The sequence below is a fragment of the Humulus lupulus genome, chromosome 2, assembly GCF_963169125.1.
Source record: "Humulus lupulus chromosome 2, drHumLupu1.1, whole genome shotgun sequence".
In the NCBI taxonomy this organism is placed as follows: Eukaryota; Viridiplantae; Streptophyta; class Magnoliopsida; order Rosales; family Cannabaceae; genus Humulus; species Humulus lupulus.
Window position 1 is genome coordinate 9,192,260 of NC_084794.1, and position 23,718 is coordinate 9,215,977.

General features: G+C 36.3%; 2 protein-coding genes across 5 annotated transcripts; both read right to left on the reverse strand.

The window, feature by feature from the left end:
- Positions 1-566: 566 nt before the first annotated feature.
- Positions 567-20,766, reverse strand: LOC133817195 (ATP-dependent RNA helicase drs1-like). Of its 4 annotated transcripts, XM_062249628.1 has the most exons (6): positions 20,554-20,766; positions 20,314-20,451; positions 13,946-14,305; positions 1,500-1,829; positions 818-878; positions 567-699 (listed from the first exon to the last, which is right to left on the reverse strand). In XM_062249628.1, exons 3-6 carry the CDS (start codon positions 14,151-14,153, stop codon positions 618-620), a joined length of 681 nt encoding a protein of 226 aa, XP_062105612.1. In that variant the 5' UTR covers positions 14,154-14,305; positions 20,314-20,451; positions 20,554-20,766; the 3' UTR covers positions 567-617. The 4 variants fall into 4 exon arrangements, with proteins under 4 accessions (XP_062105612.1, XP_062105615.1, XP_062105614.1 ...); XM_062249631.1 differs by lacking the exon at positions 13,946-14,305 and having other exon boundaries at positions 20,314-20,415; positions 20,554-20,762; XM_062249630.1 differs by lacking the exon at positions 13,946-14,305 and having other exon boundaries at positions 20,554-20,762.
- On the reverse strand, positions 16,720-19,097 carry LOC133813893 (uncharacterized). Its single transcript, XM_062246926.1, has 5 exons — positions 19,010-19,097; positions 17,689-18,917; positions 17,367-17,613; positions 17,160-17,255; positions 16,720-16,970 (listed from the first exon to the last, which is right to left on the reverse strand). The coding sequence occupies exons 1-5, from the start codon at positions 19,095-19,097 to the stop codon at positions 16,720-16,722; spliced, it is 1,911 nt and encodes a 636-aa protein (XP_062102910.1).
- Positions 20,767-23,718: the final 2,952 nt, after the last annotated feature.

The window sequence follows — 23,718 nt, forward strand, 5'->3', positions numbered from 1 at the left end:
CAGAAAGTTGTTTCTCGGTCCAGTACCGAGTCTGAATATCGTGCCTTAGCAAATGGCGCAGCTAAATTATTTTGGATTCAATCTCTTCTGACTGAACTCGGCTTCCCCCTCAAGGCATCACCGACCCTTCACTGTGATAATATGAGCACCCTACATCTTGCCTCAAATCCTGTACTTCACGCTCGCACAAAGCACGTCGAAATTGACTATCACTTTGTTCGGGAAAAGGTGAAAACTGGGCACCTTCAACTCTGCTTCACTCCTTTAGACAACCAGGTTGCCGACTGCCTCACCAAACCTTTAGTCACGTCTCGGTTTCAAGAATTGCGAACCAAACTCACGGTTCTTCCTAGCACCGTGTGTTTGCGGGGGGCTGTTAAACAATAGAATTTACTACTGCCTTTTTCCTTATTATTTCTCTGTTTTAGTCCTTTATTTCTATTGGCTGTTGTATGGACAAGGGTCCCTTTTGTACCTGTTTTCCTTGTATTATAAATACCCTGTACCGTGTACCCTTTTGGTCTAAGGAATACAATACAATTTTCTGATTCCTTCTGTCAATAAGAAAAAGTTTTACACCAGAAATTAAATAATTTAAGCTATGAAAATACAGAATATCAACTCTCAGTATTCTTCTTAATCTTCTTCTTTCTTGAGGCAAAGTTGCTCGGTCCAATCTCTATGGACATTCTTTTGGTTCTGCAGAACATGATAATAAATTAATAGATTGAACAAAAGAGTTTTATGCATCAACTTAAACTACAATCGAGAAGCAATACTGAAGGTATAAAACAACACAGATTATGAGGCAACATACCGCGTCGAAATTTCTTCCGACTCCTTACAATCATCATCATCATCATCTTCAACTGCATCACCTGGAGAAGGAAGTTACCATCAGAAGGAAAATGCATTTTCAGGATAAGGGACGAAACTTCATACTTTGTGCAAAATAATATTTGATGGGTAATAGAATTGAAAACAGTTCTCTCACGAGTCAGCCCACAAAAGTAAGATCAAATCACCTCCAAAAACCATGCAGACCAAAGTACCGTATTTTTCCAGATTGGTTGGGTCATTCTAACATATCAACAGTTTACAAAGACCCACTTTTCCCTATTCAATCATCCTAAAATCCTTGATGAACATCAAATGTATGCAGGGAAGGGAAACTAATTAAAGAATGGAGTTGGCTCCAAAAGCCATGTGATGTAAAGGTTATCTCTGTCTTCAAATAATAGATGCATTAAAAACATGGATATATAGGAACAGCACAAGGGGTTTGACATAATTTAAAATCTCAATTGAACTTGAACCAATTACAAATGGATTTATAGCACAAGCCTCATCTGATGCAATTACCAAAGAAGTTACATCAAGTAGACACATTAGAATACAAGGTACTTACATTTTGGTAGCTGAACAATATTTCCAAGCAGATAACAAAACAAAGTATACAAAGCTTTCAAACCATCAATTCAAATGAATGTGAATCTTACCATTTTCATCAACGACATCACCTTCATGCTCTGACTCTGACTCTGAATCTGAACCCCACCGGTTGCCGCCATCATCGAAGTCCCAACGTTCTCCCAAAGGAGGCATCCAAAAGTCAGCCTCTTCTAAATCACTTTCTACACCAGAAGACTCTCTGATTTCAGATATAATCTCCTCAACAGGCTTGTCCTTCTTGTTTTTCTTTTTCTTCTTCTTCTTCTTGTTCTTTTTTTTCTCAACATCTTTGCCATGCTTAGACCCTTCTGGGGTAATTTCCTCACCCACTTCTTCAACCATGCCATTGGGTTTTAGCTTTTGTGTTTCCATTTCCTCTGTTTATACAAAATTCATAACATATATCTTAATTATACACATTTTGGGCAACATCAAATTTCATAAACTCACACGCACAAAAGGAGTTACTATACATAATTCACACTCAAATGCCAAAAGAATATCAATAAAACTGACTCTGTTATACCCAGATTTCGAGCCATAGTAAATATGACCTCGAAAGCTGAGTTCGCGTTAAATGGTTTCGTGAGGGTTAGGGTATGCTCTACGATTGTAAATCGAAGCCTGCAAAGTATGATACATGACCTCGAATGTAGTGACCTCGAAATGATCTCGATCTCGAAAGGTAGCTCTGAGAGCCCCTCATCTTCAGGAACAACTTCAGAGCAGGGATATCGAGCTCGATGTACTATCTCGAAAGCAATGTTAGCTCGGGAGATGTCAGTGGCTCGCACAATGACGTGAAACCTGAGATGCTGAAGCCATGGAGATACGCTATGACCACCTTGAATATCTACAAGTATTGTAAGCATGAGAAGTAATCCTCATTTATTGATATAAATCCCCAAGAATCGTGGGATATTATTTAGTCAGTTATGCGTTTCCTGATCTTTGGGGGACGTTTCCTTTTATATCTGATTATTGGCATTTAAAGCCATTTATTTTTATTCACAAAAGAGTAACTACCCAAAATATGTGGGATAGTATTCTGCATCCTTCTCTATAAATAGAGAAGTCATGAACCATTGTAAAGGACCGAAAATTCTGATCCTTGAGAGAAACTCTGGAGAATTCATGCTAAAGAATTGTTCAGAGATAATCTTGAGATTAATAACAGAGACTCGTGGACTAGGCAGATTTAACTGCTGTAGAGTCCAAGAACTTTACTTACCTAATTGTTTAGTAGTATTATAGTATGTTGAGTGTTATCATTGTTACTTTGGATTTTTGGTTCAGACCGGGAGTTATTTGGACACTCATAGTAGTACTTATAGATTTTCTAAGTTTAACCTATAGTTTAAGAATATTAAGTATAACCTAAGGTTTGATTAATGTGTCTGATATTAAGGAATATATTATTATATTATAAGGTTTAGACATCAACCAATAGGATTTTAAGCACATGTTTTGAATGGTAATTAAGGATTTAGTATTTTTGAGGATTAAATTAAATAAGGGTAAAAGTTTGAATGTATAGGGTCAGTCAACAGCTTTGAGCACGTTGAGGGCTTAGTCAAGGCTGTTTACTCCATTCAAACTCAGCTAAAAATGTGTAAATTCGTGTTTAAATATTCAGCGTATGCCGATATATCGCAGCTATAGGGGGCGATATGTCGCAGCACGTAGATACGGAAAACACGAATCGATGCACGGTCGCCTCGGGAACAAAGGTCCAGGCGATATATCGCCTATAGGGGGCGATATATCGCCTCCACCAGGATGAATTCAAATACATTTGAATTCTTTTCCCTTCAGCCATTCAAACTCCTTCAACAGTCCAGCATCTTCTGAACGAGTCTTCAGCCTCTGCTGAACGATTATTCAAATGATTTTCACCTAAAAAGCCATTATTTTTATTCAAGTAAAATCAAGATATTTTCATTCCCAAACTCTATAAATAGGACCTAGTACCCAGCCATTATTCACCATTTGCTCTAAGTTCAGAGGCTGCTAGTGTTAAGTGAGTGAGAGAGTGTAAACACTTGGTTTGGGGAAAAACTATAAGCTTAAACATCATAAGCTTATCAAACACTTGGGAAGTAAGTGAGTGCTATAGTATTTCGGTAGATGTTAGATTGATCTTGCAATCTTTGAGGTAAACCCAAAACTCTAGTCCTTTCTGTATTCTATGTTATTTCTTTTCTCAAAACCTTCTACTCAGTCCCCTAACCTTATTCTTATTTTGGTTAGGGAATCCAAGTTCTTAAGCACTTAAGTGGTGGTAAGCATATTTTCGTTTAATGGTTTAGTCTTCCTATTCTCTTTCATTTCATCTCCTTTCTTTAGACTCACCCTTGTTCATTGTGGTTTTAGGAGTGTTCCAAAAGTCCTAACTCAGTCCATTTTATCCCGGTAACTTTGGTAAGGAAAATAGGCTAGAATTAATATGTTATGTGCTTATGTTATCTATATGTTTATGTTATTAAAAGTGTTATGATATGTATATGTGTATGTAGGCTTGGGCATATGACCCATATGACTAACAAGACCCCAAATGGGTTATGGGCATATGACCTACTTAGCTAGTAGGACCCCATTAACCCCATGGGCATATGCTTGTTTAGTCTATGGGACCCCAAGTAATAATGGCCATTATAATAAGTGTATGTTATATGTATTATGTTAAGTCTTTATGTTTTCTTATGAAATTGTGTATATGACTATGTGTTAGGTTTTTCCTTGCTGGGCATTAGGCTCACTCCTTTCTGTTTATGTGCAGGAAAATAAGCTTAGAGGCGGTAAGATTCGTGATGCTTGGGAGGATGTGTATCGATGATGAATGGAGTCAAGGGGCCGAGCGTTATCGATTCGAGGATGTAGTCTCCTTTTATGTTTTTTTATGGTTTTACATGTATTTTCCGCATTATTATGTAATGTCTTTTATTTTTAAATCATGTTTTGGTTTTAAAGACAATGGGATCCCAAAATCCTTCTTAGTATTCTGTTTCTTTGTAAATAACTCTTATTTTCAAGTTACTCAATAAATTATGGTATTTTCGTAAAATGTAAGTTTTTATGTATAGTTTCGATAATGGTCCAATTAGTCTAGATTAGTGGGTCATTACAGTTGGTATCAGAGAAAACGGTTCCTTCGCATGAAGTTCTCCTCGATACACATGCTCAAAGCTCCGAATCGGACCGCCAAGTAAGTGTTTAAGTTACAAGTTACAAGTTACTTTGTCTATGTGTATAGCTAACAACTTTAGTGTTTATGTTTCAGTTAAAAATGAATGGAGCTTTAACCTACCAAGATATCCGAGCCATTAAGGCCTTAAAAAGAATAAGGGAACCAAGAAACACCGTAGGAGCCTTAGAAAGGATTACACGAAGGTTGCTTTTGTTTCACCAAGCAATAGGTGGCCTTCAAGAGGCTAAACAAATAATGCTAAGATCAACAGAACAATATGTATTAGTGATTAGGTTGTTTAAAGATTTCCATCCTGTAATAGCAGCCTTAGAAGAAATATGGGAAGAAATGAATGATGAGGATGAATCACCATTAGCAATGAGATACTATTTCCTCTTAGTTAGGTTCACCGCAAAATTTGAATTTCAATTCACCAAGGAGCAAAAGAATAGGATTCTCACAAACCTTCCTAGAGGGCATTTTGATGCTCATGATAATGATGACTATGAGGCTATAGATGATGATATGTTAGATGACGGATCGGATGTAGAAGATCCCGATTTTTAGATTAGTAGTTTTTATTTGTTTTATTTACTTTTATGTTATGATTGTAATAAGTGAAATTGTTTTCCAAATGAATAAACATGCTATTTGAATATCATGTGTGAGTTTGAAATTTTTTTCACAATCATAATAAATACTAAATAAAATGAATAATGACTGAGTTCGGTGAGGGTGGATACGAATCAATGAACCTGGTTTCCTTGTTGAGAGTTAGGGGGCCTTAGTAGTGGGAACGATTTTACTGATCCCAGCCCTCCCTCAATATGGTTAACTTTGGAACAAAGATAAGTTTCGAGCCTGAGAATTAAGTCATATAGGATGATTAGAAACACACTTAGAAAATAAATATGACTTGTTTTTCTAAGTATAGAAACCCACTCTAATAATAAATAAAGACCTATATAATTTTTCATAAAAAGTCATAATAAATAGGTCCGAGATATGTTTGTTTTAGAATAAGTTTTTGCCTTAGAGCCTATTAGGAAAAAGTTCTAACATGTTTCTTTTAACTGTTAGAACTCTGCTACGATGTCTCTCCGAAGATCTGCTCGCACCAACGGGAACGCTTCCAACGATGTTCCAGCGACCAATGCGGTCCCTACCGTTCGCCGAAGGAGAGTACGTGTTACTGCTCGCCGCAACGCACCGGCACAGCCAGCTGACAACACTGCAGAGATTGCCAGACTACGACAGCAAGTCAAGGAACTTCTGCAGCAACAACGCCAACAGGCTCAATCTCAGCCTCAGCCTCCGCCACAGCCGCAGCCGCAGCCACAGCCAATGGCCCCAGCACCCCAACAAGTTGGTCCGTATGGGGGATGGCCTATGACGAACTACGCTCCTTATCCTGTTCAGCACATGGAGCCAGTGTACGAGAGGTTCCGCAAGCAGCACGCTCCGAACTTCGAAGGGACTACGGACCCCTTTGAAGCAGAAGAATGGCTAAGGAATGTGGAGCCGATCCTAGCTCACATGAACCTTAGTAATGCAGACCGCATATCCTGCGTCTCATCTTTACTCAAGAAAGATGCCAGGATATGGTGGGATTTGGTCCAGCAATCCCACGATGCTGCCACTATGACGTGGACCCGATTTGTGGAGCTCTTCCACAAGAAGTACTACAATTCAGCAGTGCTTGCTACGAGAGTTGAGGAGTTCACCAATCTGAAGCAAGGGAACTTAACAGTGGCGGAATATGCTCGTCAGTTCGATCGCTTAGCAAAGTTCGCAGCAGAGTTGGTTCCAACCGACTATCTAAGGGTGAACAAGTTTGTTAGAGGACTTCGCCCGAAGATCGAGATGGGGGTTAAACTAGCAAACCCGGGAAACACTTCATATGCCGACGTTCTTGAGACGGCAATTGAAGTAGAAAGGTTGCAAGCCAACGTGAGCAAAGAAGAAGCCAGCAAGCCGGAACCTAGGCAGCAGAGCCAACCTCAGGCCAGTCGGAACAAAAATCAGTCCAGCAACAGTCAGTCCAACAACAACGGTAACGGACAGAAGAGAAGGCATCCTGACAACAAGCAAGCCGACAACAATAAAAGGGCACGACCAAGTAATGGGGGAAATAGGTCGGGCTACGTGGAATACCCGCCATGTGCCAAATGTCAGAAGAAGCATCCTGGAGAATGCCGTGCCAACACCAAGGAGTGTTTCAACTGTGGTCAAGAAGGGCATCGTAAAAGAGACTGTCCTCAGCAAAAGCCGGAAGGAAAGAAGGACGAAAAGATGGTTCCTGCTCGGGTTTTTGCTTTAACCCAAGGAGAGGCGGATGCTAGCAACAAGGTGGTCACAGGTCAGGTTTCCATCCTCAATAAATTATGTCATGTATTATTTGATTCGGGAGCCACCCATTCGTATATTTCGTTAGGAATGATAGATAAACTAGACAAACCTAGTGAAAGATTTAGAACTAGGTTTGCAACCGAGTTGCCTTCGGGCAAAGTAGTTCTATCATCACGAATTGTACGAGGCGTACCAATCAAGATTGAGGACAAGGAACTAGAAGGAGACCTGATAGAGCTGGTGATCAAAGACTTCGACGTCATACTAGGCATGGATTGGCTAGCACGGCATGGCGCAACGATCGACTGCAGACGCAAGAAGGTGACATTCGATACTCCTGACGGCCAGAAACTGTGCTTCATGGGACAAGCTTCAGGACTACGCACACCGTTAGTATCATCTCTCAAAGCTCAGAGAATGATGGAGAAAGGATGTCAAGCATTCTTAGCCAACATCACGAATGTGGAGAAGGAGACATCACTCAAAGTTGGAGATGTTCGAGTCATACAAGAATTTCCAGAAGTTTTCCCCGATGACTTGCCAGGATTGCCGCCAACTAGAGAAATAGACTTCACGATAGAATTAGTACCGGGCACCGAGCCTATCTCTAAGGCACCATACCGGATGGCACCTACGGAACTCAAGGAGTTAAAGACGCAGCTACAAGAACTCCTAGACTTGGGTTTCATTAGGCCAAGCCATTCACCATGGGGAGCTCCGGTACTATTCGTGAAAAAGAAGGACGGAAGTATGCGCATGTGCATAGACTACCGTGAGCTGAATAAAGTAACGATTAAGAACAAATACCCACTACCTCGGATTGATGATTTGTTTGATCAACTCCGAGGCGCGACTGTATTCTCTAAGATCGATTTACGGTCCGGGTATCATCAGCTCAAGGTAAAGGGGGAAGATATTCCTAAGACAGCCTTTAGGACTCGTTATGGACATTACGAGTTCTTGGTTATGTCTTTTGGTCTTACTAACGCGCCAGCCGCGTTTATGGACTTAATGAATAGGGTCTTCAAGGACTACTTGGATAAATTCGTCGTTGTGTTCATCGACGACATTTTAATTTACTCCAAGGATGAAGTGGACCACGAGGAACACTTGAGGATAATTTTGACGCGATTGAAGGAGCACCAACTCTACGCGAAGTTCAAGAAATGCGAGTTTTGGCTCTCACAAGTGGCGTTCCTCGGGCACATCATATCGAAAGACGGAGTTGCAGTAGATCCATCGAAGGTAGAGGCCGTGAAAGATTGGCCTAGACCAAAGAACGCGTCGGAAGTAAGAAGCTTCTTAGGGCTAGCAGGTTACTATAGAAAGTTTGTAGAGGGCTTTTCTAAAATAGCCACTCCACTCACCAACCTGACCCGGAAGCAACAAAAGTTTAACTGGAATGATAAGTGTGAGGAAAGCTTCCAGTTGCTTAAGGATAAGCTTTGCTCAACACCAGTACTTAGTGTCCCAACACCCAACGACAAGTTCGTTGTCTACTGTGATGCATCAAAGTTAGGATTGGGATGCGTACTGATGCAAAATGACAAGGTGATAGCCTACGCGTCACGTCAGTTAAAGGAGTATGAACAACGCTATCCAACTCACGATATGGAGTTGGCAGCGGTGGTCTTTGCGTTAAAAATCTGGCGCCATTATCTTTACGGAGAACGGTGCGAGATTTATACGGACCACAAAAGTTTAAAATACTTCTTCACTCAGAAGGAGCTTAACATGAGGCAGCGCCGGTGGTTGGAATTAGTAAAGGATTACGACTGCGAAATCCTATACCACCCGGGGAAGGCAAACGTAGTTGCCGATGCACTTAGCCGAAAAAGTTATGGGAACTTAGCAGCCTTATCCGGAATAGAAAAGCCACTACAGCAGGAGCTTATCAGTGCCGGAATAGAAGTGGTTGTAGGCAAGTTGGCTAACTTGTCTATCCAATCGAATATGCTAGAAGACATACGGAATGGTCAGAGACATGATGATTCACTAGCAACGCACATGGATGCAGTCAGAGAAGGCAAGACTACAGATTTCTCAATATCCAGTCAAGGTTTATTGAGATATAAGGATCGGGTATGCGTGCCAGACGATCAAAGTATTAAGAAGACGATCCTAGAAGAAGAGCACAACACCCCATACTCGGTTCATCCAGGGTCTACCAAGATGACTCATGACATCAAGGCAGTCTATTGGTGGCCAGGGATGAAGAAGGACATAGCAGAATATGTATCTAAGTGTCTGGTATGCCAGCAAGTGAAGGCGGAGCATCAGCGGCCTGCAGGATTATTGCAACCGCTTAGCATACCGGAGTGGAAGTGGGACGATATAGCCATGGACTTCGTGACGGGTCTGCCAAAGACAAATAAGCAGCATGATTCTGCTTGGATAGTCATAGATAGACTAACCAAGTCGGCTCATTTTCTGCCTGTTAAGACTTCTTATACGGCAGACCAATATGCAGACATCTACATCCAAGAGATTGTACGATTGCATGGAATCCCCAAGACGATAGTATCAGATAGAGGATCAGTGTTTACGTCAAGATTTTGGAGAAGCTTACAGAAAGCCATGGGTACTAAGTTAAGTCTTAGTACAGCTTTCCATCCTCAGACAGATGGGCAGTCAGAGCGTACGATTCAGATTTTAGAGGATATGCTACGCGCATGTGTACTTGACTTCGGAGGATCGTGGAACAAGTACTTACCGCTGATCGAGTTCTCGTACAACAATAGCTACCAGTCGACGATCGAGATGGCACCTTATGAGTTGCTATATGGAAGAAGGTGCCGATCACCGTTGCACTGGGACGAGGTAGGAGAAAGGCAGCTTCTAGGGCCCGAAGCTGTTAGGCAAGCTCAAGAAGCAGTAACGCTTATTAGACAGCGTATGCTTGCTGCTCAAAGCCGACAGAAAAGCTATGCAGATACCAAGAGACGCGATGTGGAGTTCCAAGTTGGAGATCAAGTCTTCCTGAAGATATCTCCTATGAAGGGTGTCAAGCGGTTCGGGAAGAAAGGCAAGCTCAGTCCCCGATTCTTAGGTCCTTTTGAGATATTGGACAAAGTGGGACCAGTTGCGTATAGACTAGCCCTACCGCCAGCACTAGCCGATAGTCACAACGTCTTCCACATCTCGATGTTACGCAAGTATGTGTCAGACCCATCTCACGTCCTCAAGTACGATACCATAGCACTCCAGAAAGACTTAAGTTACGAGGAACGACCGGTTAGCATCCTAGATAGGGGGATGAAGCAGTTACGGTCCAAGAGCTTTCCTATAGTTAAAGTCCTATGGAGCAATAGTTCTGAACGCGAGGCAACGTGGGAGTTGGAAGAGGACATGCAGAGCCGGTATCCGGAATTATTTGGTAAGTAAATTTCGAGGACGAAATTCTTTTTAGTAGGGGAGAATTGTAGAGTCCAAGAACTTTACTTACCTAATTGTTTAGTAGTATTATAGTATGTTGAGTGTTATCATTGTTACTTTGGATTTTTGGTTCAGACCGGGAGTTATTTGGACACTCATAGTAGTACTTATAGATTTTCTAAGTTTAACCTATAGTTTAAGAATATTAAGTATAACCTAAGGTTTGATTAATGTGTCTGATATTAAGGAATATATTATTATATTATAAGGTTTAGACATCAACCAATAGGATTTTAAGCACATGTTTTGAATGGTAATTAAGGATTTAGTATTTTTGAGGATTAAATTAAATAAGGGTAAAAGTTTGAATGTATAGGGTCAGTCAACAGCTTTGAGCACGTTGAGGGCTTAGTCAAGGCTGTTTACTCCATTCAAACTCAGCTAAAAATGTGTAAATTCGTGTTTAAATATTCAGCGTATGCCGATATATCGCAGCTATAGGGGGCGATATGTCGCAGCACGTAGATACGGAAAACACGAATCGATGCACGGTCGCCTCGGGAACAAAGGTCCAGGCGATATATCGCCTATAGGGGGCGATATATCGCCTCCACCAGGATGAATTCAAATACATTTGAATTCTTTTCCCTTCAGCCATTCAAACTCCTTCAACAGTCCAGCATCTTCTGAACGAGTCTTCAGCCTCTGCTGAACGATTATTCAAATGATTTTCACCTAAAAAGCCATTATTTTTATTCAAGTAAAATCAAGATATTTTCATTCCCAAACTCTATAAATAGGACCTAGTACCCAGCCATTATTCACCATTTGCTCTAAGTTCAGAGGCTGCTAGTGTTAAGTGAGTGAGAGAGTGTAAACACTTGGTTTGGGGAAAAACTATAAGCTTAAACATCATAAGCTTATCAAACACTTGGGAAGTAAGTGAGTGCTATAGTATTTCGGTAGATGTTAGATTGATCTTGCAATCTTTGAGGTAAACCCAAAACTCTAGTCCTTTCTGTATTCTATGTTATTTCTTTTCTCAAAACCTTCTACTCAGTCCCCTAACCTTATTCTTATTTTGGTTAGGGAATCCAAGTTCTTAAGCACTTAAGTGGTGGTAAGCATATTTTCGTTTAATGGTTTAGTCTTCCTATTCTCTTTCATTTCATCTCCTTTCTTTAGACTCACCCTTGTTCATTGTGGTTTTAGGAGTGTTCCAAAAGTCCTAACTCAGTCCATTTTATCCCGGTAACTTTGGTAAGGAAAATAGGCTAGAATTAATATGTTATGTGCTTATGTTATCTATATGTTTATGTTATTAAAAGTGTTATGATATGTATATGTGTATGTAGGCTTGGGCATATGACCCATATGACTAACAAGACCCCAAATGGGTTATGGGCATATGACCTACTTAGCTAGTAGGACCCCATTAACCCCATGGGCATATGCTTGTTTAGTCTATGGGACCCCAAGTAATAATGGCCATTATAATAAGTGTATGTTATATGTATTATGTTAAGTCTTTATGTTTTCTTATGAAATTGTGTATATGACTATGTGTTAGGTTTTTCCTTGCTGGGCATTAGGCTCACTCCTTTCTGTTTATGTGCAGGAAAATAAGCTTAGAGGCGGTAAGATTCGTGATGCTTGGGAGGATGTGTATCGATGATGAATGGAGTCAAGGGGCCGAGCGTTATCGATTCGAGGATGTAGTCTCCTTTTATGTTTTTTTATGGTTTTACATGTATTTTCCGCATTATTATGTAATGTCTTTTATTTTTAAATCATGTTTTGGTTTTAAAGACAATGGGATCCCAAAATCCTTCTTAGTATTCTGTTTCTTTGTAAATAACTCTTATTTTCAAGTTACTCAATAAATTATGGTATTTTCGTAAAATGTAAGTTTTTATGTATAGTTTCGATAATGGTCCAATTAGTCTAGATTAGTGGGTCATTACAACTGCTGAACCACGTAAAAAACCGTGTGTTTGATTCGTTTGTTTCTTTTGGCCATTGTCTTTAATTGTTTGCGTGCTCTCTTCTTTTATCTGTTGACGAAAAACGGCGTCAACAGACTCCAAATCCAAAACTCTGAACTTTGAATTTATTTTCAATAAATACAAACAAAAAGATAGTTACAATTTACAAAACTATTTTATTGAGGAAGCGTTTTCCATTTATATGTTTCCAGATACGTTCCTCGGATTTATTGACTGTGTTTCCAGTTATATTTCACACTAGCTTCGAACTAAGAAAATTCCAAACACATAAGTGTTATATTATTTTATAATATAATGTAAAATTATATTATATTATAATATAATGTTTTAGATTAAATAAATGTGACATAGAGTGTCACATATTGTAACATATAATAGAGAGTTACATTATTTGGATATATGTGAAATATCCAAACATGTAACATATTTGGTGTTACAAATTCATCACAAATTTGTAACTCCTAAATATCACCCATTATTGTGTAGATTTGTTGTTACACAATATTGAGATGAATTTCTTAAAGCCATATGAGAAATGACTGATAGAGATGTGATTTTAACTCCCATAATGTGTATGGAAGTTACAAAATCAAGTGGGAATGAATTTGGAACGTTTTGGAAAAGTTGGAAAATTGGTTGCTGAAAAAACATCTTAGGCCGCGGCTCAAGAGGCAAAATAGGCAAAAAATAAACCGTGGGCCGCGGCTCGTGTTTTTCAGGCCGCGGCCTGAGCGGCTGACACCATTTTCCATACTTCGGTTTTTTCCAATTTTGAACGTTTCCAACAGCCAAGTAACTCCCAAATCTCTATTTTAATTCCATAAAACACCCAATTAATCATTGGTAACAACCATGGGGGTTGGTGGAATTTGAAATTCAAAGGGTGTCTCTAAACTCTATAAATAGGAGCCTAATGCTCACTTGTAAGACACACAATTTCTATCCGCTAGAGCACTTGGCTAGAAACACCTTGAGGCTTGATTATTCCAGAAAGCATTTCCAAAATCTGTGAGAGATCCCTTAGTGCTTGAGTTAGGGGGAAATAAGCTTTTGGACAAAGGTTTCAAACCTTGTTCAAGTTGGTGATCCCCAATACTCTTCACTTTGGTTGTGTGAGTGAGAGTTCTTTGTTCATTGTTCTTATTCTTGTTCTTTTATTATATTGCTTTTCTTTTCTTCTATTATTCACTCTTTTACATGTATCTTTTGTTTTAGAGTTGTAATCTCATCTATATCTTTTCATTATACTACTTCTAGTTTATTTGTATATTTTGTCTTAGAGTTGTATTTTCTATTTCTATCATCTTCTACCTCTTTCTCTATATTTACATGTAACTTTTGTCATAGAGTTGTAACACTTTTAATCAATCAATATTTATTTGTAATATATTGTCTAGAGTTGTAATATTATCTTACCATTTCCATTGAGGCAATATTATTTTCCTAACAATAAGTTTAATTAAAAGCAAAATCGAATGAAATAGCTTTATGATTTCTCACTTCCTAACCCCAAAAGAAGCATCATAAAAAATAAAAAATTGAACTTGATGAACCAGGGCAAAGAAAAATCAGATACCGGGAAAGAGGGTCTTGCTTGAAAACGTTAAGAGGAGGCTTATTATGGGAGACGGCATAGTCGATAAGGCCCAAACGACACTGTTTGCTGCTGGAGTAATCCTTGTCTTTGTCCAAAACTTCATGGCCTGTCTCAACACACTTGAAGCGGCCATTATCGAGAACTTTGAAAGTTGGAGAACCCAGTAGGTCGGTCCCTTCTTTCTCATCAGCCATTTTTGCTTCTACTCGAGCTTTCACTCTGAGAACCCGTGCCGCTGTTAGAGAGAGAAGACAACAATTGGCGAAAGGAGCAGGTGGGCTAGGGCCCCGAAGGCCGTCCTTGTATTGTTGGGCCTCTTTTGGACTGGTCCAGGTTATACTGTCAATTTTTATTCTCTATATGTTAGAATGTCAATATTTTTTGTTATTTGTTGAAATGACTTATATATACAAAACACGAGATTTCAAAATAACGAGTAAGGAAGTTTCAAATAGGTGAGTTTCAAATAGGTATGGAAAACATAATTATCAAATCAATTACTAGTTCTATTGCTAAGAGACAAACTCAGAATAAGACATTATCCACTAAGTTTAAAAATAGATATCAAGCGCTACGTTAGATTTGAATAAATATTTTGATATAATGCCATGTAACTCATAAATCATGGATGAGGAACTAGACTAGGGGTCAATTTTTATTGAAATGGTTTCAAAAATCCTTAATGGAAAAAAATTGTCTAATAGAAAGCAACACCTCATTTATTTGAAAAACATTTCCCTGAACAACTTCTTAAAGATAAAAAAAAAAAAAGATGAAAAGGTTAACATGAAAAGAGTACTAAGTTATACTTATACCTGCTTCCATAGCTCTTCAACTTCCTTTATACAGACGCACTTTTTTGCTCTATTAGATACTGCTATGACCCAAAAGCCTATCCAAAAATACAATAAATAAAATTCAACTTAGTTGAGTTACAGAGACCATAAAAATATCCGACTTTCATTTTTTTGTTGACTATAACTCTACCCATAATTATCCAGTTCACACTTTTCTAATCTTCCCCAAGCCGTCACTAGCTACTGTAGTAAGGGAAACTTGCATAAATTTCACACATCACACTTCAAAATCCAATATCACAAATACCTGATTTGCATCATAAAAAGAGAACCCAATAGATACAAGAGTGCATGTATATACTCATAACTAAATTAATGCTAAGAAAGCTAACTTTCATAACTAAATCAAACAACTTATTGCAAATAAATCATCACATACAAATAAATAAGAAACCTAAATAAAAAAGAAAGATATCAAAACTTTTGGTCAAACAAAATTTAGAAAAAGCCAGAAAACAACAAGAAGAAAACTCCCCAATCCTCTGTTTCAAAATGTCCCACCGAGTGTCAATGTCAAGAGCATGAGGCAAAACAAATAACAATCCATTTTAAAGATCATATAGTGTATATAATAATGCTATTTGCAAGGCAAAGCCCTATTAAATAAATATATATACAAAGAAATATATTTAAACAATAAACAGATTGTATATAATACTCTATCTTCGTTTTGATTCTCTCTCTCTCCACTATTTTGGAAAAAAATAGAGTTTTTTGGTCATCTAAAGAAATTCTTATAGTAATTAATTGAGGATATATTAAGAACAATTTAAACAATAAATATTTAAAACAGGAGCAAAGAACACATCTTTAGACTTCAAAGTCAATTTATTCACTATTTTGCATAACCAATATTCTTAACTAATTGTAAAACTCAATATGAAATAGCCACTACTTCAGAGAAAATTAGACATATTGGATGACTCAAAACACTAATTAAACCAACAATATTCTTATTATTCAAGAACAAGTCTCACGGTTAACCAAAAAAAAATTATAATTCAATGAGTAAGAAAAAAATGTGTCCCTATCATTGTATTATAATTTTACTTAATCAAGTTTTGCTCTCCTCCCAGCCAAATATAATGTAAGAATGAGTTGCCATTTAATATTCAACTAGCAATTTCTTATAAATAACAATAAACTATAGATGTCAAGAGTCTCACCTGTCAACACCCTTGAAACTTATTGTTACTCTAATATATCACTCAATTCAATCAATGCATATTTATATGAGTGTTGGAAGCTGCAGGAAATTGAAGTAAAGTAAATATTAATAAAGTAGTCAAGAAAATGAAGGCATATAAAAAAGACAAGTATTATTAAAATCAAATCCAAGTCAAACCCATTATATTAATCAACCATTGGTTTCTCTATATTAAGTAATAGACTAGAAAAAAGAAAAGAAAAGATATAAATATATATATATATACTCCCCTGCAAGAACACTCATTATATATCATAATCGATGTCCAAACCAGAAGAAATTTGATCCAACATACACCATGGCTATAAACTAGAAGAACACCTTATTAAGTGACAGACTAGCTAGAAGTAAAAGATATATATATATACATATAGCAAGAACACCCAAGAAGAACAATGTTCTTCTCTTACAAAACTTTTGCTTACTCTCTCAAGAAAACACTCACTCTTGTAATATGAATAACAAGGTTTTGAAAGGCGAAATCGCGAGGCGTAAGCCTCGAGGCGCAACGAGGCGTACGCCTCAACTATAAGAACAAATAAAATTTTTAAAATATAATAAAATTCATAAAATATCCTAAAATTCATGAAATTTCATAAAATTCATAGAATTCATAACAAACAACACATAAGTCCATATCAAAGTCATAAAAGTTCTAGTTATAAGTCTTAAAATCATAAATAAATGCATTAAATCTCCAAGAACTCTTCACTTTCTTCATCATCACTCTCATGAAATTGTATAGCTCGACCATCATCTCCATCTTCACTATCATTTTCTCCTCCTTCAAATTCATCTTCCTCATCCAAATTCACTTCAATTGGTGCTTGATTTCTTTTCCTCTTCCTCGGTGCTAAACTTCCACCCTCATCCTCAATCTCAATTTCCCCACCAACTTTGATTGCTCTACTATCACCATCCTCTTCATCATTTGGATTGGCTACCCATTCATCATCAGAAGACACATTTTCAACAATCAAAGGATCATCTTCCTCTCTTCGTGATTATTTCTTAAGAAATTTGTGCTTCAACTTTTTGTTGTACATAATGTACACCAAACTATTCATCTTTTTTGTGCTCAGACGATTTCTTCTCTTTGTGTGCACTTGCTTGAACGTACTCCAATTACGTTCACATGCCGATGCTGAACAAGTAAGACCTAGAACTCTTGTTGCAAATGACTTGAGTTCTGGAACTTCATCTCCAAAGTTGTCCCACCATTCAACTATACAAATTAAAGACATGAAAAAAGAAGCAAAGTAATGAATAATTTATTTTATAATATTAATATAAACTATAATAAAGCAAAAAATGAGATAAAAGTTTAAGTATTCACCAGGCGGACGTGTTAAGTATGATGTTAAGGATGATCTGAAGCCAAACAATCCTCGCTTGTATTTATACTCATCAAGTTGGGCATCGACCTTCACATATGTTTCTTGGTCCTTGATGAGTCTATCCATGCACTTATACAAACCAGTTTTAATCTCTGGATGCTCGGAAACATTGGGACTCCATCTGAATCGAGGATTCAAGTAATATGCAGTTGCATGCAAGTCGCGATGCAATTGAAACTCCCACTTCTGATCAATGATATCCCAAATCTCCTTATATGAAGACACGTCTCCATCTAAGTTCTTTGCTATCTTTTATTTTGCCTCATCCATAGCACCATAAATAAATCCCATTGCTGGTGTCCTCTCACCATCAACTATTCTTAAAACATTCACAAGGGGCTTTGTGGTTTTTATGGAATAAACCACACTAGGCCAAAATGTATTATCATTCATTATGATTTTCTTCATAGCTTTCCCTTCAGGTTTCTTTGCCCATGCACAACTTGACCATTCTTTTGAAACAAACATCATTTGTAGTGGTTGCTTCAATTGATGCATACTTTCTAAAGTTAGAAAGGCAGTGGAGAATCGTGTGACAGCTGGTCGAAGAAGATCTTTCTTTGCAAATTTTCTTGTTAAACTCAACACCCATGGATGGTTATGGATGAAATTTCTAACTCTCTTTACTTTAAGCAAAGCATTTTTATGTTGTAGCAATTCTCCAATTTTCTCAAGCATCAAATCAATACAATGAGCAGCACACGGAGTCCAATACAAACTTTTTCTCTTCTCCATTAATAATCTTCCAGCTGCCTTGTATGCACTTGCATTATCTGTGATCACCTGAATGACAATATCTTCACCAATTTCTTCAACAACATCATCAAGCAATTCAAACAATTTTTGTGCATCTTTTACACAATCTGATGCATCAATAGTTTTCAAAAAAACAGTCCCATAGGGATTGTTAACTAGAAAATTGATCAGACTCCTATTTCTCATATCTGACCAACCATCTGATAATAATGAAACCGATGTTCGTTTCCATGTTGCTTTGATCTCATTCACAATTTCGGATGTTGTCTTCTCTTCTTCTTTTAGTATCCAAGTCCTTATTTCATGCATTGTTGGAGCTTTCAATTCTCGACCATAATTCCCAATCGAACGCAACATATTGAAATATGATGGGCTTCTTGCACAATTAAATGGGATCCCATTCTCAAAAAAGAATCTCCCAATATCTAAACATACTTGATTTCGATGCTCTTTAGCACTCGTTGGAGTCATTTTTGTGGCAGCGGTATTTTTTTCATTTTCATCATCTCCTTTATTCTCCATAAATTGATCCATAGGCCCTCTAACACCTCTAGAACTACCGCTAGGACAAGAATTCACGCCCTCCAAAGGATTGCCACTACCAAAACCACTAGGTCCATCACCAAAGTAGGATCCACAATCCACCGCCTCATCAAACTTTCGTTGAGAAATAAATTTTGTATTTTCATAGTCTTTCAAACATTGACTTATCTCATCCTTGACTTCTTTAGGTACTTTAGGACATGGTTTTACATCTTTGTGTGTGCAAGCAAGATGTTCTTTCACTCTCTTCACCCCTCCCTTAATATCTTACTACAAAAATTACACTTTAAATACTTGTATCCTTTTTTTCCACCTTTTTCCGGCACTTCTATTTCAACACTATACTTCCAAGCAGGATCTTTTCTACTCATCCTTCCCAACTTATATTCAGCAACTAAAAGCATAAAATAAAATTAAAAATTCAGCAACTTTAAAACAAAAACTAAGGAAATTGAAAAACAAAAAACAGAGAAGATTAAAGAAATTATTTACCTCTCTAAAACAATCAACTTTGAGAAAAAGATTGAACTATTGAAGGCTGGTAGTTGCCTTGACTTTGCGAAAAAGAGGTGAAAAAAAAAAAGATGATGAGTGAGAGGAGAGAGCTTCTTGCTTGAAAAGGAGAGAAATGAAGAGTGTGAGGGAGAGCTGGGATGATGGAGAGAGGCTGCTGTGAAGTTAGAGATAGGGGAGATGCTGCCGTGAAGGAGAAAGAAAAGAGAGAGAGAGGGGAGATGCTGCCGTGGGATTGCTGTGAAATCAGAAAATAGAAGGAAAAGAGAAGAAACTTAGGGTTTTTTTTAACTTAAAATCTAATAAAATAAGACCAAATTTTAAGCCCATTTAGTTTAAAAAAAAGCCCAAAACACTATTATAAAAAAAGCCTCACGTGTGAGGCAATAAAACAGCCAAAAAAGAGCAAAACCATGAGGCATACGCCTCAGTCCGCCTCAGCCCGCCTCGCCTCAGACACGGTCACCTCGGTCCACCTCACTGCCACCCTATGAGGCGGCGCCTCAGATGCATTTTTTTACCGCCTCGCCTCAAGGCGCGCCTCGAGGCGTACGCCTCAACCATTTTTTAAAACCATGTTTTTGACATCAGGTGGGTTCGTCCAGATAGCATCATATTAGGATGCTTTCAACTGGCTGAAGATGGAAGTGAAGAAAATTACTATGTACAAGTTATTAAAAGCAAGGGAGGGAAAATTTCTGATGTGTGTATGCTTTAGCAATTTAGATTTTGTTTGGTAAATTTTAGCAAATTTCTGATGTGTATACACAAACCTTCAAAATTTGACATGGGCTATTATATGGTCACGTTCTTGTCCACTGGTAACAGACAACCTAACAAGTTATGCCCATATATAATCATTAATATCAAATGCTTTTTTCATTAGAATGGAAAATACATGGCTCAAAACGCCACTCCAGGCAAATTACATGTTTAAGTCTTAAACTCGTGATATAGATTCGATCCATTTTGTTTTACACGAAAAAAAAAAAGAAAAAATTATGCAAATAGGCATTCCATCAAACATTTGGTGCTCTTACTGAATTCATAGAAAGAGAGATAAAGAGAGAGTACCTCTGCAACAGATTAGAAAAGCAGGAGGAAGAAGAGAAGAGTGTCTCTGACACGGACCTCCGACTAGGACGAGCAGCTACCTTCGACTGGGTGTGTTGCTTGCTGAGAGTGAGAATGAGAGATGGTTGTGTCGGATTGCTTGTGGTTTTCAGGGGTTGAGCAAGAGGAGAGTGAGATATCAAAATAAATAAAGCAAATAAGTAATAAATAAATAAATTGCAGGCATGAGAAAAGCCGTACCTGAGGAACTCAGTCGGTGACAAAGGAGCGAGTTGGAGAAGAAGACGAAGACCCAGATGATGGAGAGAGATGATGATAAGCAGTGGAATGGAATTATAATTCCACTGACTCAAAATTGGAAAAGTTATTCCGTTAGTTTTGGGGAATAAGCATTACAATGGAATTCTATTCCAAACTTGTTATTTCCAACCAAACAAAAGAATCCGGCCCATTAACATTCTATTCCTTTCCTTTCTGGCCTATTACCATCAACCAAACGGGCCCTAAGAAGGGTAAGAGGAATAAAAATCATAAATTCTAGAGGTGTTTGGCAAAAATAGTCTTTTTTTATTGTCATTTTGCATAATAATTTTGTTTTGACATTTTTTTCTTTCCAAAATGACCTTCCAAATACCTCCAACACCCTGTTGGAAATTCTCAACACCTTGTTTAGATTCCAAAAAAATGTCATTTTGCAAATTCACTCATATAATGGTAAATGGAAGGGAATTTTTCAAAAATATGACTTTATGCCATCACTGTGCAAAAATATGGGAATTATATTTTTCCTAATTTTATGGGAATATTTATTAAATAAAAAATAAAGTATGTGAAACACAATTACTAGTTAACTAAATGTGGGAGCTAAATTTAAAACAAAAACACATGAGCCAAACATGAGTACTGTTGTAAATTAGCATTCCACTATTCTCTCTCTCAAACTCATTTTCTCTCTCAAAACCCATGCACAAACCCTCTTCTCTCTCAAAACCCAGTCAGCAAATCCCCTCCACCTCCGGCCGGCACAAATCTCCTCCAGCTCCGGCACAAATCCGTTCCAGCTCCAGCGCCATCTCAAGATCTGATTAACCACAACTCAGCCACGACCTCCCTTCCGGCAAGAAAATTCGTGATCCTCTTCTCCAGAACTCAAATCAATTCCAGTCGTGTTCTGCAGCAATATTTTCCATCTTCGACCAACTATTCTTACTCTTCTTCTCAATTTTCAAATCTTTTTTTTTCTAGGTCTAAACTTTTTTTTTTTTAAGATTTGGAACTAACTTGTAATTTTTTTTAAGTTTAGGTAAATAATTGCTCATATTATTACAGATATGCTTTCATCTTCTTAAGTTACAAATCAAAACTTGTTTATTTTCTTTGGATTTGATTTTTTTTCTATCTTCAGGTTTGCAATAGATAATTGGTTACCTTCACATTCTGATATGTGTCTATATTTCTGGGTTCTTTATGGGATCCGAACCTTCACGTTCTGGTGTAGGTGTATATTTATGGGTTCTTTATGGTAACCGATTACCTCCACGTTCTGATATATGTGTATATTTATGGGTTATAAGATCAGATGATGTCTTTTTTTTCCTTCAAATTTAATGTTTCTTTTCATATTTAATATAAGTAACTCGTCACCCCTCAATGGTAACTGGTTACCCCTCTTATGACAGAATGTTACTCCTTTTAGGGTAACTGGTTACCCCTCTTGATACATGTTGTTTAACCTAGTTCTAGGATTTTTTTTTTTTTACATAATTGTGAAAAATCAATCAAGTAATTGGTTACCTTACCCATACTTTAAAAAAAAAACGTACAATCTAAAAAAAGAAAAAAAAATGTATATAATAAATAACAAAAATGATAAACACAATTCATATTAAAAAAATTGCAAAACAACCAAAGAAAATATTTAATATAAAAATAGTTATATAAAATTAATATAAAAAAATTAAATAAACTAAAAAAATAATAATCAAATTACAAACACACCCTTCCAAATTAATAAAACTTGACTAAGAGTAAAACTATGTCATAAACCAACTTTTATACAAAAATATGGAAAAAATAAATCAACTTTTATACAAAAATATGGAAAAATAAACCCATGAAAGTGAAAATTCTTAAAAAAAAGCCACATTTTTTCAAACTTTATTAAAAATCTCATATAAAATGCAATTTCCTCTAAATGAAATGGTAATGGTAATTGCAATAGAAATGGAATATAATTATTATTTTTTTGACCAAATTGTCTATACTCTTATAAATGATTTTTTTTTAATTATCTTACCATTGTCTTTGTATATTAATTTTTTTACTCTAAATTAGATTTTTTTACCAAATTATTCACACATTAGCAATTAAACATATATCTCTTCTATATAATAAGTGTATAGATAACGAAAATTTTTGGTTTTAACGATTTTTTATTTTTTTTAATGTTAACTTTAACGGAATATTATTATATTTAACGGTAGTTTGTAAATACTTAAATTTAAATAAAATAAAATAAATAATTACAAATTTTAAAATATGATATTTTTGAGATATTTTAAAATAATAATCATTTAAAAATAATAAATAATGAAACAAATTAAAATAAGATATTTTTGAGATATTTTACAATGATAAAAATAATAAATAATTAAACAAATTAAAATATGATATTTTTGAGATATTTTACAATGATAATTATTTAAAAATAATAAAATCATATGTTTTATAACTTAAATAAAATTTAATTAAACTTAAACTTACTTATTAGAATAATATCATATTAAAAATATAATATTATCTGCTGTCAATTAACAACAAATTACTTTTTTAAAAAAAATTAGTAAGAAACTTAAATTTAAAATTCACTTATAATATTTAATATTACATTAAATATATAATATATAATCTCTTGTTGTGACTCAAATTAAAAAACTAGAACAAACATAAACTTAAACAAAAGTAAATAAATTATTTAATTAAAATAAGATATTTATTTGAAATTTATATGACATTAATATAAATTTAATAAAAATAATTAGCAAATTCTACAAATAAAACTAAGCAAAACGTGCATATTGCACGTTGCTTGTATCTAATTTATATTAAATGCGTGTAGAATTGAATAAATTATAAATTTTAGTTACCCTTATATATAAAATGATATTTTTCAAATTTTTTTGGCACCTTTGTACATGAAAAAATATAATATTTCTAAAAATAATTGAGTATAAGTGCCTTAGGTACGTGCCCTGAGCCCAATGGCTGGACTATTATCACCATTATTGTTAATTTATTTCCATACAAAAAAAATGCAAATATCATCCAATAAGTATAGGCTAAAGAGAATCAAACAGTAATTTGTATATTAATAATAAATTCAGATTTTTTTTCTTTCCATATGAG